The following is a 14,650-nucleotide window of genomic DNA, read 5'->3' as shown; positions in this document are numbered from 1 at the left end:
GGCTCCATTGCTACCCAGGATTTGTGCTTTGCTTAAGATTGCTGGTAGTGAGAACTTGGGCATACCCATAGGACTTGGCGTCTCTTTCTCTTAGTTCCTGAATCGTGCCACTGACTTGTTGGTCATGTAAGTACTTGCCAAACAGCTGTTCTCTGTTTCCACTCACATAATAAATACCACAGAACATTATACAGCTGTAAGGATTTATGTACTTTGTTCACCAGCCCGTCTTCCAAAAAACTCATGGTAACTTACAAAGGGCTGCTCCATTTTAGCTTTACAACAACCCTCTGAGAAGGGTTAGGCTGTCATAAAGCAGCTGGTCCAAGATCCATATAGGGTCCTGTATCCTAATATGGTTAGGAAAATTTTACTGCTCTTTTTCTAAAGATGGTGCAGCAATTTCTGCCAACTACCCCCTCTTGCTGCAGTCCAGGAAGCCCCCTGGGGATCAGCAGTCCCTCAGGAACAGCGTAGGAGGGGTCTGCAGTGGGAGGGGGGAATTGATGGAAATGTCTTAAGCAAAAGAAGGATACTTGCCTTTCCTTGATGTGGTTGGATGCAGGTCAGTAGGTGTTTTGGCAGAGCAGTATCTTTCTTAAACCCAGGTTTTATTTATGTAATTTCTATGTTGCCTCTTCTGAGTCCTGCTCAGGGTGGCTTACAATTCAAGGTCTGCATCAGTCCCTCTGTCCATTTTACAGGGGTGATTTTCATCACTGCTGCCATCATGTGGGTTATACACACCCTAGTCCCACAGTCACCTCTTCCGTCAGTGGGTTGGGGAACAGCATGAAGATGGAAGCAATGTGTTGTTTTTTATGATCAGAGCACATTAGATAGGGACCCAACCCTTCCCAGAAGGGAGATGCTGACACACTATTAAACTTTCCTCCTTATTGCTTTTTACATCAACTCTAAAGTGCACTTAAGTCACATGGATTTCTCCTGTTGAGTAGCTTTATATCTCCTGTCCCATCTCCTTTCATTGTCTTCCTTGATAGTTCCATTCAGTTTAAGCTAATCTACCCCACTGCTCTTCTTCCTTTTTCATGGCTTTTGCCATTATGCTCCCTTTGCTTAGAACAACCCTCCTCCAGCGCGCACACATATCACAACATGCCCCCTTTATCCTTTAAATCACTTCTCAAAACTGATCTTGCTTGCCCTAAAACACAGATCCTACAGTGGTTCTGCCTTGGATGTGAATTGGAAGTGTACATGTGGGTATTTGGCAGTGGACTGGTTGGGCTCTCAGCAGATGCATACTTCTTGGCATTGCATTTGTAAATGGAATAATAATGATTTATTTTGTTTTCTTTAATTGAGGAAGTACTGCATTGATTGCAAAAGTTTATTGCTTAAAAAACCTTCCTAAAGGGCGGGTTGCACCAACAACGACGTGGCTGTTACAAGGTGATTGCACAGATTGCTTTGTTTCAAGTTTGCGCAAAAGAAAACAAGTTGGTTACTCCATGGTTTTAGGGCTAGATCACTCTGCTGCTGGTTACCCTGGTGGTTTTGTATCTATAATATGGGCTGTGATGAGTTTTAAAATTCCTCTCCATAGGTTACAGCTGCAGAAGAGGATAAAAATTCTTCACCATGATGTCTCTTCAAGTAAGTCCCTTTCATATTTCATTTTCAATAGGACAAGGGGATAGAGATGGGATCTGTCATACATGAAAGGGAGGTAGAATGGCCACACCGTACAGTGACTTGCAGCATACCATTGTCAGAAATGGTTTCCGAATTTCCATCAGTGCTCAGTGGTGCCAAGCATATTATTTAATGTTCTGAGCATCTGAGGGGAACACCTTCACAATGAGGTCACCACAAGGCATCCATGTTGGCAAAGCATAGGTGCTCCAGTATGAAGCTCACACTGCTGCATCGATTTATTTTGAACTTTTAAGTAATCATGTGTAACTCACCCTTTGATTTTCTAAAATCCCTAAACTGATAACAATCAGTTAAAATTAAAATCCGTACAAAATGAAAAGCTTTAAGGGCCACGAACAAAATCAGAATTGGTAGAAGCGAAAGAATATACCTTGCTATCAAGTGCTTTCCTCAAGAGCACATCATTTGCCTTGTACCAAGTGCCAGCACAGATAGAACAAAATGAACTTCCTTTAGGAGAGAGTTTCAGAGTCTCAGGACTGTTGTTGGGAAGGCCATATCCCACATAGCTACCCACAAGATTTTCAGCAGAAGGCATGAAAAAGCTATCAAATGAAAGTACAGTGTCTCTGCCTATTTTGGGGACAATTTGAATGTTGGGGTACTTACCTGGTTCCAATTCAATAGCCATTCTCTGCTGATTCTTCTCCTGGCTCATCAGCTGAAAAGTCTTAGCAGAAGTTGCCATTTTGCCAGATTCTTAAATTAAGTAGAGTTAGGTGCAGCCACCATTTGGCTCTTGAAACTGTTCCAGATAAATCCGAAGCAGGTCAACTCAGAAGTAAGTCCCATTTTATTCCGTGGGGCTTACTCCCAGGAAAACGTTGTTAGGATTGCAGCCATAATGTTTGTGGATTAGTGAGCTTTGGCGTCAGCTCTTTATTACATGCAATATTTTATTAAAGGCTGATATCCTAACTGTTAACCCAGGGGTGGGGAACCTTTTTCCTGCCAAGGGCAATTTGCACATTTATAACATCATTCGAGGGCGATAGCAGGTGTAGACCTCCCGGTGGGGGGGCGGGAGAGAGGCTAGGGTTGCCAGGTCTTCGGCCACCACCTGGAGCTTGGCAACCCCAGGGGAGACCATGCAGAGAAGGCCTGGAGGGCGCTCCGCTCCCCCGGTCCTCCCCCTCCCAAACGGGAGGGCAGCAAGCGGTGGGCCCGAGCAAACGAGGTGCCAGGGGGGCGCAGCCCATGGTCAATCAGCAAGGGAGGAAGGAAGGAAAACAGAGAAAGAGGAAAAGGGAGAGAGGGAGAAAGAAATGGAAAGAGGGGGAGAAAGAAAATGACCGAGGGAGACAGACAAAGAGACCGAAAGAGAGGGAGAGAGAAAAGCCTTCCCCCCCACACACACACCCGCCAGCCCCACCCGACCTGGCCCCAGGTTCCATGCCCTCCCCCCCCAGAGTCCACAAAAGGCCCCCCGAAGCCCGATTGGCTCCTGTGTGCATGCTCTGCCGCGAGCCTCTTTCCCCCCCTCCCTCTCGCTGCTCAACAGCTGACAGGCAACGAGAGGGGATTACAGTGTGCCCTGGCATTCCTGCACGCTGCGCCTATAGGGGGCAGCCTTTGGGGAAGCATCCCTTTTCCTCCTCTCGCCGACCAACAGCCGTCAGTCGGTGAAAGGAGGTCCAAAGAGTGCCGCAGCACCCCTGCAAGCCCCAGGAACACCCTCAGGGAGGGCTGCCCTGCCTCGCACCTCCGCGGCAGGGCCCCGGAGCTCCCGAGGGCCACAAAAAATGTCCTCAGGGGCCGCATACGGCATCCGGGCCTGAGGTTCCCCATCCCTGTGTTAACCTCTCGCACCAATAGGAAATAATAGCTATTGTCGTAAAATATTGTTTATCCTTGTTACCACATCTTACAGTTTATATTCACTTTTAAATCCAGCCTGATACATTGTTTTACAATGGTTATTGGATGGGATTTTTTAAATTTGCTTGTTTATTGAGAGGGGGGTTAGGACAAAAATTGTTACTGTGGCAGGATGAAAAATATGATAACGAGAGTCAACAAATTTAATATGGGAAGTAACACTTGGGTGTATTATTATTATTCTTAATTTAAATACCTTTATTGACATACCATCGAGAAATCAGAGTATAACTATTATTCTTAAAATGTGTTGTTGCCATTTCTTCAATGCAGGTTCCTGGGAATGCTTGCTGCCTTGGGGTTTGGTAGACACTATAATCAGTAATCCACCTTACGTTTTCCATGAAGACATGAGTCACTTGGCAGCAGAGATCCTTCGGTAGTCAGACACCTCTTCCCTCTAATCTTGCTGCTTCTTTGTTTGCCCTCTTGCCCATTGAAGATTTCTGGGATTCTTAAATCACCATCAGCCATTAAGACCTAGCGATGATAAAACTGAAAGGCAGTGTGCTGTAGAGGATAGAGGGTTAGAACAGAACTGGATATGGTTTGACTTCAAATCACAAATTTGTCATGAAGGTCACTGGGTGGTCATAGGCCAATCATTCTTTCTCAGCCTGGCTTAAATTTTGAAGGACAAATGGATAATATAGTATGCTGTATGCTGCCCTGAGGATAAAAATATGTTAGATGAATAAATTTCACTCTCTAACAGCACAATCCTAAGAAGAGCATAACCTTTCTAAGCCCACTGAAGGATATAACTCTGTTTAGAATTGCGGTGTAAGAAACTGGGAATATTTGGATCTTATCAGTGCATTTCCAGGCATTCATTTCCAAGCCCTGCAGTCACCAGCCAGCACAAAACAAAATCAGTGTATTGAGTTTAATTTTGTCCAATTATCAGTTAATAATAAACGTGTGTTGATTAAGGGTGTCAAAGGCTTTCTAAACATTGTCGAAGGCTTTCACGGTCAGAGTTCATTGGTTCTTGTAGGTTATCCGGGCTGTGTGACCGTGGTCTTGGTATTTTCTTTCCTGACGTTTCGCCAGCAGCTGTGGCAGGCATCTTCAGAGGAGTAACACTGAAGGAAAGAAAATACCAAGACCACGGTCATACAGCCCGGATAACCTACAAGAACTTTCTAAACATTGTTCAAGAGAATAAAGCAGACGGGTCCTTGCTAGAATGGCTGACTAACAAAGTCAATGCAAACAAAAGGCTACAGGAAAGGAAAACAGACCAATTCAGATATTTTAATGTTACACAATGACCAGATGGAATAGCTACAGGGAGTTCTAGGAAGGGAGGAAGCACAGTTAATGAAGAAGGCCTTGCCGTCTCACCTCCTTCTCAGACGTCTAATGGGTGGCATAAGTCACTGAGGGAATGATAGTGAAAATTCATTAGCAGTACTCTCCATTTTCCATGTTGAGTACCTGCAGCATTACTAGTAGGATCTCATTTTAGCGCTTGTTTTCCGGTGACATATATGTTTTGTTTCTGTTTGTGAAGTTGGGTCATGTTTTAGTTTATAGACTTTTCCTTTTGGTTCCTAGCTATGAGGACCTTGATGCCCTAGATGGAGGACATGATGGGATGAATGTTATCAAAGAAATTCTGAACCTCGCCTCTTACATCCTCAAAGATTTTGGGTGAGTCTTCATACTGGCTTCTTTGCAGACTACAGATACTGTCTACTTCCTTTGCTGTAGGGCTCAGGAACTGGGAATGATGCCACCTGATAGCTGCCATCTGGCATCCCAGCCTGAAAAAAAGCTTAGAGAAATACATGGAATGGTGCAAATTAGAGCAGCTTCAGTCTTTCCTGATTCCTTTCCTTTTCTGTCCCTTTCCCCGACCTACCTTCCTCAGGTGGAAGATAGCATACTAGTGAAAGGGGACATCCTAACCTCTTCTAGTCTGTGTGTTTATTTTGACTTTCCTCCATCATACAGGATGGAAGGAAGACCAAGATCAGGAAAGCTTCTCTTTTCCTGGGGAATTCTATCTCCTCCCTTTCAAGTATTTGGAGGGAAAAGAAAGGAGATATGCTTTCTGGCACTCTTACTCCAAAGTGGCCTGCTAATAAAATAAGCTACTAGAATTTTATTTACAAAAGTATTACTATATGACAGCTTCTAAATAATTACTTTTTTTTTCATTTTGGATTGTCTCATCATAGGGTTTTGTCTCATCATAGGTGGATTGACTCAATAAAGGAAGCCACAGCATTCAATTTGCAAGATCTGAGCAAGGCTGTCAAAGTTAGGACATTTTGGAGGACTTTCATTCATAGGGTAGCCATGAGTCGGAAGCGACTTGACGGCACTTAACACACACACACAAATAATTACTGGTTGTAAACTCAATCATGCACCCCTTCCCATAGATTAAACATTGTGGCCTGTGTCCTACCACTCAACTGAGCAAAGTTTGAAACTTTCAACTTAAGTGTTTGTTCCTCCAAGGGAAGAGACACAAGTTGGAGGAAGTCTCCCTTAGGCTTAAGGAACTTTCTCTAGCCTAAGGCAAGTCTGTACCCCCTGTTGCTTGGTGTGTCTGAAGGTCACTAGGTGTATTTCAGTGCCACTGAAGTCAGTGGATTTAGGGTATTATTCTGCTTAGGATGGCATGGTGTCTCTGAAATGTAAGGATTAGAGAATTGAAAAACTAGTAGAGGTAAAGAAGAAAATGTGAAAATAGTACTTAAAAGGTGAATTAAAGTAAGTACTTGGGGTTGAAGAGATGTTCCTTACCTTTTTCAAAAGGGACCCTAAAATAATGTGTTAGGAAGCTTCCTTTGAGGAAAATAAAAATGGAGAAGGCGGCATGGTCATAAAACGAGTCCTCAGTATCTAGCAATAGGAAAAATTCCTCTGTAAAGATTATACTGTGTCCTGCTGCAACTCATACATGTCAGAAGGTGTTACTTACAGGTATTAGGGATACATCTTCAGCTAGAAAAACTGGCTGTGCTAGCAGTGATGTCCCCAAAGAAAGGTTGCAAGGAGGGAAACTATAGTAGGTGTGATAAATAAGTCTGAGAAGTCTCTCTTAATTTGTATGCTTCACTAACCAGATAACCAAATACAGATCTGGCTGAATCTACATTTGAACAAAAGACAGACACTTGCTAAATACAATGTCGGTGTCCTGAACAAATAACAACCCACTGTCTCATTGCATAACTACAACAGTCTATCAGACTTGAGGAAAACTCAACAAAATAACCGATCACAAAGCATCAAAAATATCAATTCTTTATAGATAGCAGTTGTTGTGAATTAAACTGTCTCCGTATACCGTGAAGACTGAGAGAGTCTTGAGTCGCATTAACAGTGCTGTCTAAAGCAGAGCTAACGCCTCTAAGTCCATCAACTTCCCTGGACTTAGGAAAGTATAACTCTGCTTAGGATGGCACTGACAAGGAAAGGAACTGAAACAGAGTATTCTCTTAGTAGCTGTGCAACAGTCTCCAGTGGAGACCTAATAAATAAGCCATCATAAACCAACAGCAGTGCTAGAAAGGGTAGGGAGAAGTTAGTTGGGTCAACAACCAAAAAAAAAGGAGGGCATAAGAATAGAATGAACTAATGATAATGAAACTGGAGACAGGAATGCCAGTCCTAAAATAATAGGAAACCTTAATAATAGAGAACAAAGACAATATTAATAATGGCAATAGCAAAAACAGTCATGTTGAATTGACACAATGTAACTGCAAAAACAAGTTGACGAAACATCCTTTAGTGTAGACAAAATTATATTCCGAATGAGTCCCTTCTGTACAAACCTTGATGGAAGGCTGGTCCATTACTACACTTTGTATCATTTGGATTGCTGAGAAACATACTGGTTAGAAAATGCCTATTTGCTTCATTTGTAAATCAGTGGTATAAACTGGAACTTTGAAAAAGAATGGTAAATTCACTGTTATTGTAGGGATTGGGGGGGATTTATAAGCAGTAACAAGGCCACATTGAGGGTCTCCTGAGGTATCTAAAGCACAGGCTTCTCCTTTTATTATGGACAGTTTCAGATTGATCTTGTCAATGGATGCTGACAGGATCCTTAGCGTCGTGAGACCCAACAGTTGTGCTCTTGACCCATGCCTATCCTAGCTTTCAAATTCATTCCCAGAAAAGGTATTGCAGCCTTTGGTTAAAATTGTTAATGCCTCACTGTCTGAGGTTTCCCTTTGAATGAAGCAGTTATTAGAACTTTGCTTAAACTGTCATTGGCTGAGATGGCCTATTATAGGTGGTGTCCAATTAATTTTTTCTAGGAAGATCATAGTGTCTGCGGTGGCAAAATAGCTACAGGGATTTCTGGATGGCACATCTGACCTTAACTAGTTTCAATCTGACTTTAAGCCTGGATTCTAACCTCTAGTAGGAACTCAATGCAGTCATAAAAACAACAGCATATGAATTATCAATAATGAACAAGCTTTAAACAGAGCATTAAATATCCAAGAACCTAAAATTATATTCATGAAAAGCGTACTCAGATTAGAGGCAAGCCATAAAAGCAGTTTTTAAAAAATCTCCCCTCCCATGAAAAGCCAGGGTCAAAATAAATGTTTTGGCTTTACAACTGAAGGACAGCAATGTAGGTGCCAGGTAAGCCTCCGCTGGGTGGGCATTCCAAAGGGAAGATGCTACTGAAAAAGCCTTGCCTCTGGTCACCACCCACCTTCCCTCTGCAGGCACAGAGAGCAGGGCTTGGGAAGAAGACTAACTGGTGGGCTGGACTGCACAGATTTATGCTGGTTTAACTGGCATTCCTTGGCTCCCAAATCCTGGCAGTTGTAGTTTGCTGTTGGTAATAGAATTTCTTTTAGAATTCTTAACTCACCGTACAGTTGCAGTTTCCAGAGTCCCTTAGGAGAAGGAATGACTGTTAGACAAATTTATGGAGGGATGGGGTTAAAGTTGGGCCCCTGGTCTGAAGAGATTGGGGATTACTGGTAGCCCCAATCTTCAGGCTACTGTCCTGGGTGGCTGGCACTACATTTAATGAGACAATGCCCATAAGATCAGAACACCCTTTCTGGCTAAGGTGTGAAGTAATGAGCATTGACTTAATTTGGGGCTAATTAGCCCCTCTATCAGCTTGATCATGGAAGATGCAGGCCCTGGGCTGAGGAAATTGTCTATCACAAGCTTAGACTGGGGAGGGAAGGTGGCATAGTATAGCCTGATCTTGTCAGATCTCAGAAGCTAAGCAGAGTTGACTCTAGGAAGACTCTACAGGCCACCTCTGCTTTTCACTTGCCTTTGAAAACCCCTTCCTGTGATTGCCAAAAGTTGGTTATGACTTGACAGCACTTATGTACATAGTTTAGAAGGTTGAGTTTTCCACATATGAATGCCAACAATTGGAGATGAGTTGAAAAACACTACATGTCATTTCAACTAGCAGAGTGCAGAAACACGCCATTTAAAAAGGCGAATGAAAGTTTTAAACCTTCTAAAATGTAGGTCTCTTAAAAAATAAAGCACTTGAGCTTAGAAAAATAAACACTTGAAAGAGGGTTGAATAATAGATTAACTGAGAGGGAAATTTCCAATGTTTCTTCCTGAGCAAAAAAACAGTGAAAACTTAAAACCATTATATTACTTCATCGTTGTGAGTTTTCAAAAAGTGCTGATGATTTAGCAGTCCAAATAAAGCAACTTGAAATCACTCCTGTGAAGTGGAACCACGAGACCTCATGCTTCAGAGGTTATATCAGCACTTGTCATTTTTAGCCTAGAAGCATAACCACTGTCTCCTAGCATTTCCACTTTTTAGTTTGGGGCTTTGTTTGGCCTTTTTGCCTTAGAAATAGAGGAGGCATTGAGAGGAAAAAGAGTTTTGCCAAGGTCACAGATGAGATTCACACCCATTTGTTAGTGTGACTGACTCTCTGGTTATTTTAAAGGGAGCGTTTTGTGTGGGGAAAAGGTGGAATTCCGAGAAGCACTTACTGCTGGGGTTTGGTTCTTTCTCTGTCAGTTTATTTTGTAGCCTGCAAAACTACCATAAACTGTGACCAAGTTGAGAATAAGGATGGGTTTGGGATCTTTTGGAGAGGTTCTCCACGGTCCTGGGGGGGAGGAATTGGCAACTTTTGGAGAGGCTCTCCAAAGTCCTGTGGGGGAGGAATTGGGGGAAATCTGTACAGCCTTACATATAAGTACCAGCACCTCCCCCACCACTTTTCTTTAAAAAAAAAAAGCACTGGTTTTGGTACATAGTTATTAGAATGGCTTTCAGTATGCCCTGGGAATTTATGTTTTGAGATTCTTTGACTGGCTGACTGACACTAGTTCTAATAAAGGTGACGAATCCTTATGCTCTGGACTGAAAATGGCCAAGTACTCCAGGAAGAGACCACATGATACAATACAAATAATGGTTTAGACTTTTCTCTGATGCTTAAAAGGAACGATTAGGGGAGGCAAGGATTATGAATGTTAGGCATATGCAGAATGTGTAAGCTGAATTCCTTCACTGTGCTAGAACTCTCAGGGACACTCGGCAAAACTGATTGGCAGTAAGTTCTGGACTGACAGCATGAGAGTGCTACTCCACATCATGTACTCTCATTACAGAGGAGGTGGCGTGACTACTGCCTGAGGTAGCTTTAAAACACAGATGAGACAAATCCACGGAGGAAAAGTCTGCCAGTGGCTACCAGTCATGCCAGCTAAATACAGCCTCCATGTTAGGAAGCCATGACTCTCTGCTTGACAGATTCTGAGGGCAAGCAACAGGATTTTTGAAATCTCCACCTTGCTTGGCTTGTTTGGGGTGTGCATTCGGTAATGCTGAACCAGAAAAAAATGGCTTTTTAAACTGTAGCTGGTAATCCCGATAAAGCTGAAACATTTTGGCTTTTTCCTGGGATCATTTTGGGATTGCCAGCTACAACAGTAAAAAGGAAAGAAACCCCTTTCAAAAGAGAAAAAAAACCCTGCTTCGGCAGATCTGTGCCATATTCTGCAGCGCTTTAAAGTTTACATCTCCCCCCTTCTACAGCCTATGTGGAATATTTCTGGGGCTCTGGGGGCTGTTTTTTAAGGCAGATGCACCAAATTTGTAGCATAGCTGCGGGTGACTCTTTACAAGAGCCCCCAAGTTTGGTAAAGATTGGGTCAGAGGGTCCAATTTTATGGGGCCCCATTTTTCCTCTATTGGAAACAATGGAGGAAGGATGGGGCACTGTCTTTGGGGCACCCCCTCACCCAATCTTTACCAAACTTTTAGTGACTCTTTACAAGAGTCGCTAGCAGCTGGGCTGCAAATTTGATGCTATTACCATAACAGTCCCCCACCCCCAGAGCCTGAGAAAGATTCCCCATAGGCTATAATGGAGCTGAATTTTTTCAGATTCCTGGGGGGTGGGGGGAATCCATACTGGCATGGGGATTTGGGAATGTTCAGGAATCCTGAAATTTTTCAGGTTCAATATACCTGAACCTGAATTATCCTGAATTTTTGTTTTTTTGCACACCCCTATTACTTATCAGCTTCTCAACTAATGTAGGAAATGGAGTGCTAAACTACACATGCCTTTGGTCTGATCCAACACTAACCACTACACCAAGCTGGCTCTCAGCTGGAGAGGCTAGTCAGTCCATGAAACTCAATGGGTGGCTTTGGGCCAGCCAGTCTTTGTCAGTCTAAACTTGTAAGTATAAAATGGAGGAGGGGAGGGCAACGAGTGCCAACCTGATATCTTTGGCGGAAAGGTGGGATAAAAATGAGATCGGTATGTATCCACTGATCCCACATTTTCATTATGACAGTTTAATTATGTATATTCTCACTTTCCCTCTGCTTTCAGGAGTGTATTTCTGGAAGTTGATTCCAGACATCCAGAGATGGTAAAGAACTGGCTGCACAGTCACCCTGACTTATCTCTCTTTGTGTCTGCCATCCACAAGGACTTTTGTGGAAAGTAAGAGTTGTTTTTTACATTCTTCTTTGTTCTTCTATCAAGTAATGTAGTTTTGCAGAAACAAGTATGTTAAAAAGTCATGTGGGTGGGAAAGGTCCTGCCCATACTGGTGCCATTTTTTCCCCAGTAGATCATGGCAATATATCATTTCTTTCTAATAGATCATGGCAATAGATCATTATAACATTATTGTACTACAGAAGAATAGCAATTATCTGTTTAAATAGCAGGCCTTGGGTGGTTCAGTGGCGGGGGGTGGGGGATGCTGGCTGATGGAGGAAAGTGCCCACCGACTCCCATGTGTTGCAAGTGCAAATGCCTTAGCAGTCATGTTGGCGATGATAGGGAAATAGAGATGTAGGTCATTTATGCATGGGTACCTGGACTCACGTTCACCCCCTGTCTGACTCGGTTGTTCCTTGGAATTCTGAATGAGTTTTCCTTCCATTAGAAATGACCTTATGCCCAACCCTCGCAATGTCCGTGTCTTCCCATTCCTCTGTTAACCCGACTCTTCCCTCTCCCCTGAGCTCAGCCCGGCTGGAATCTCCCTGCAGAAAGCATTGGACACAGAAGATAGCTTTCTCTCACAGCCAATCACAAAGCAGCGTGTAAAGAGGTTGGGATTCAAATACTTCCTGCTTTCTCAGAGCTCTTTCTGAGCAAAAGAAAGGCTTTTAAAACCAAGGCTTGGATTTCTCTCACCCCCCTTTCTTTCAGATTGCTCCGTTTTTTGTTTTCTGTTCTTAAAATGCTTTTTTATGCAGCAATTGGGTTTTGGGGGTGGGGAATTTTCTCACAATGAGCACTGCAAAGTAAGCCAATTACAAAGCAGCATTTAAAAGGGGCAGGACTTGATTTGAGTTTGGAGGCTGCTGGTGCAGAGATTCCCAACTGGAAAGTGTGGGTCCAGCCAGCAACAAACCTTAGGTAAAACTCCCATGCATAAATGACCGTAATCTATGCCGACGTTAGAGACAAATATTTCTGTTCCATCATACACATGCATGACTTCATAAAGTGACCTTATAAAGGGCACTTCAGCTCTTGTAGTTTCTCCAGTGGGGTTTATTGCTGTGATTTTGTCTTCTTCCCTTACAGGCCAAGGTTCTTACATATCCAAAAATATGAGAGAAGGTCATGAATAGTTCTGACCATGCCCTACTTGCCGGATGAGTCTTTTGTGTAGCGCTGAGTGCTGGAACAGGCATTTGAGCCTCAGTTTCACTTCCTGGGGGGCTTGTTACCAGGGTGTATTTTCACGCAGCCAGTTCTTCCATGATAAACAGGTCTACAAGTGATTGACATTTCATTCTTGGGATGGCAATGCCTTGCCAGTAGTGGACAGTACATAAGAAATGTTTGTTTTATGTTTGTTCGTTTTGTGCATTGAAATAAAGCTTTTAAATTTTTAAAAAAGTTTCAAGCTATCACATTATCGCTCTTCGCCTGCTTTTAGCTTAGCTGCATCCATTTTTGGCAATGACTTTTACCAACAAGCGCTTTGCATCAAGAGGAAGTTCAGGACATGAATCTAAATTTGGCTGTGCAGAACATCCTTCATGAATCTCACACTGCCTAATCCACAAAACTACATGCTAGTGCAAGTTTTACAAAAAAAACAAATGTTCACATGGGATGGGAGGAAGAACTAAACTTTGCATAGACAAATCTGGCTTTGTTAAGAAGGGGAAGTGTTCATACATGCAAACCTAGAAGCAGGCTACCGTTACCATATTCCTGACTTGATTTCTGTTTAATATAGGAAGGCTGGGAGCAATCTTTATTTCTGCTGATCTTTTAGAGCTCCCAGAATTGCAAATGCTACCAGAAATACTTGTTCAGGGCAAGATGAACCATTCAGGTGGCCATATGACATGTTTAGGATATCTTTAGAATGTGAGGGTGCAACTCTTGGACTGTGGAGTTTAGCCCTTTAGGTTAGCCAAGTGTCTGGGGGCCACCCCTACAGAGGTTCAGGTCATTATGTGTAAGAATTGTTGTATCAGAATGCATGTGTATCTTTCTATAAATTGTGTTGATTACTATGAATTTGAATTAAACTTAGTTCAAGTCCAGATTCAGCAGCCTTGGGTAAGTTTTATTGTGGTGATTTGAAAAAAAGAATCAGAAACCAGGAGGAATGTCTAAAGAAGCAAGGGATAAATTTGCTGAAGGAAAGGACCACAGTTTGTATTGTTAATAACTGAGCAGTTTCATTCTGCATTGCCTGTTCATCAAATGTCCATGAATATGAGCACAAGCCTCACACTTGGAATGGTAATAGCCATCCTCTGGCTTCCAAGTACATGTTATGCTTTTGGTATATACTTTCTGGATTGTTTGTGAAAGAGCATTCTTGCCATTAAACATTATTCTGAGTTTAGGAGACTCTGGTACTATCCTTGTATTCATAAATCTATTCTTTAAAGTGCATTTTAAAGATTGATTACTTAATTGCCCATTAGCATGACCTATCATCCTTCTCTTCAATCTGTTTTAATCAAGGCTCAGGTTTGGTAAGGGAGAGGATTCCAGCTGTTAGTTTCCATATATCAGATAGGATAATTGCACTCATTCCTATATTAATATGCTTTTTAAATATGGGATAACCTGAAGTATTTTTACAGTTTCTTAACACAAGTAGGAAGCACAACCTAATCTCCTTAAAATGATTTAGGAGAGTAAAAAACATACACAATGCATGTTTTTACACAAGCCGTTGAAATGTGCTATGAGGTTGTGAAATGCTTTGTAATTCTTATTCTTCCTGGGAGGTCAACCACCATCATTCCCATTTTACAGAGGGAAAACAGCCTAAGAATTAAGTGTCTTGGGCCACCTAGAGGATGTAAGGCTAAGGTGGGACTGGCACTCATACCCAAGTCTAGCATACTCTCTACTGGCCCACTCTGGTTGAAATCCCTATAGTATCCCTCCCATTTTCTTTCTTTTATACATGTTCATTGCCCAGTACTTGTGCCAAAAATGGTATGGTCTTTTAAGATCACATGTGAGCTAGTGTGGTGTAGTGGTTAGAGTGTCTGACTAGGATCTGGGAAACTCAGGTTCGAATCTCCACTCTGTCATAGAAGCTCACTGGCTGACCTTGGGCCCGTCCCTTTCTCAGCCTAACC

At 42.6% G+C, this 14,650-nt stretch overlaps 1 protein-coding gene across 1 annotated transcript in view; it reads left to right on the top strand.

The window, feature by feature from the left end:
- HEMK1 (HemK methyltransferase family member 1) overlaps nt 1–12,669 on the top strand; it is a 42,456-nt gene extending 29,787 nt beyond the window's left edge. The window contains exons 6-10 of the mRNA XM_056862243.1: nt 1,571–1,620; nt 3,835–3,940; nt 5,122–5,217; nt 11,400–11,513; nt 12,615–12,669. Of these exons, the coding sequence (XP_056718221.1) occupies nt 1,571–1,620; nt 3,835–3,940; nt 5,122–5,217; nt 11,400–11,513; nt 12,615–12,657 (409 nt within the window). The 3' untranslated portion in view covers nt 12,658–12,669. The remainder of the gene's footprint in view (nt 1–1,570; nt 1,621–3,834; nt 3,941–5,121; nt 5,218–11,399; nt 11,514–12,614) is intronic.
- The last annotated feature ends 1,981 nt before the right edge of the window (nt 12,670–14,650 follow it).

Source organism: Euleptes europaea, chromosome 1 (genome assembly GCF_029931775.1).
Source record: "Euleptes europaea isolate rEulEur1 chromosome 1, rEulEur1.hap1, whole genome shotgun sequence".
Taxonomy (NCBI): Eukaryota; Metazoa; Chordata; class Lepidosauria; order Squamata; family Sphaerodactylidae; genus Euleptes; species Euleptes europaea.
This window is presented reverse-complemented; position numbering and strand designations above follow the sequence as displayed.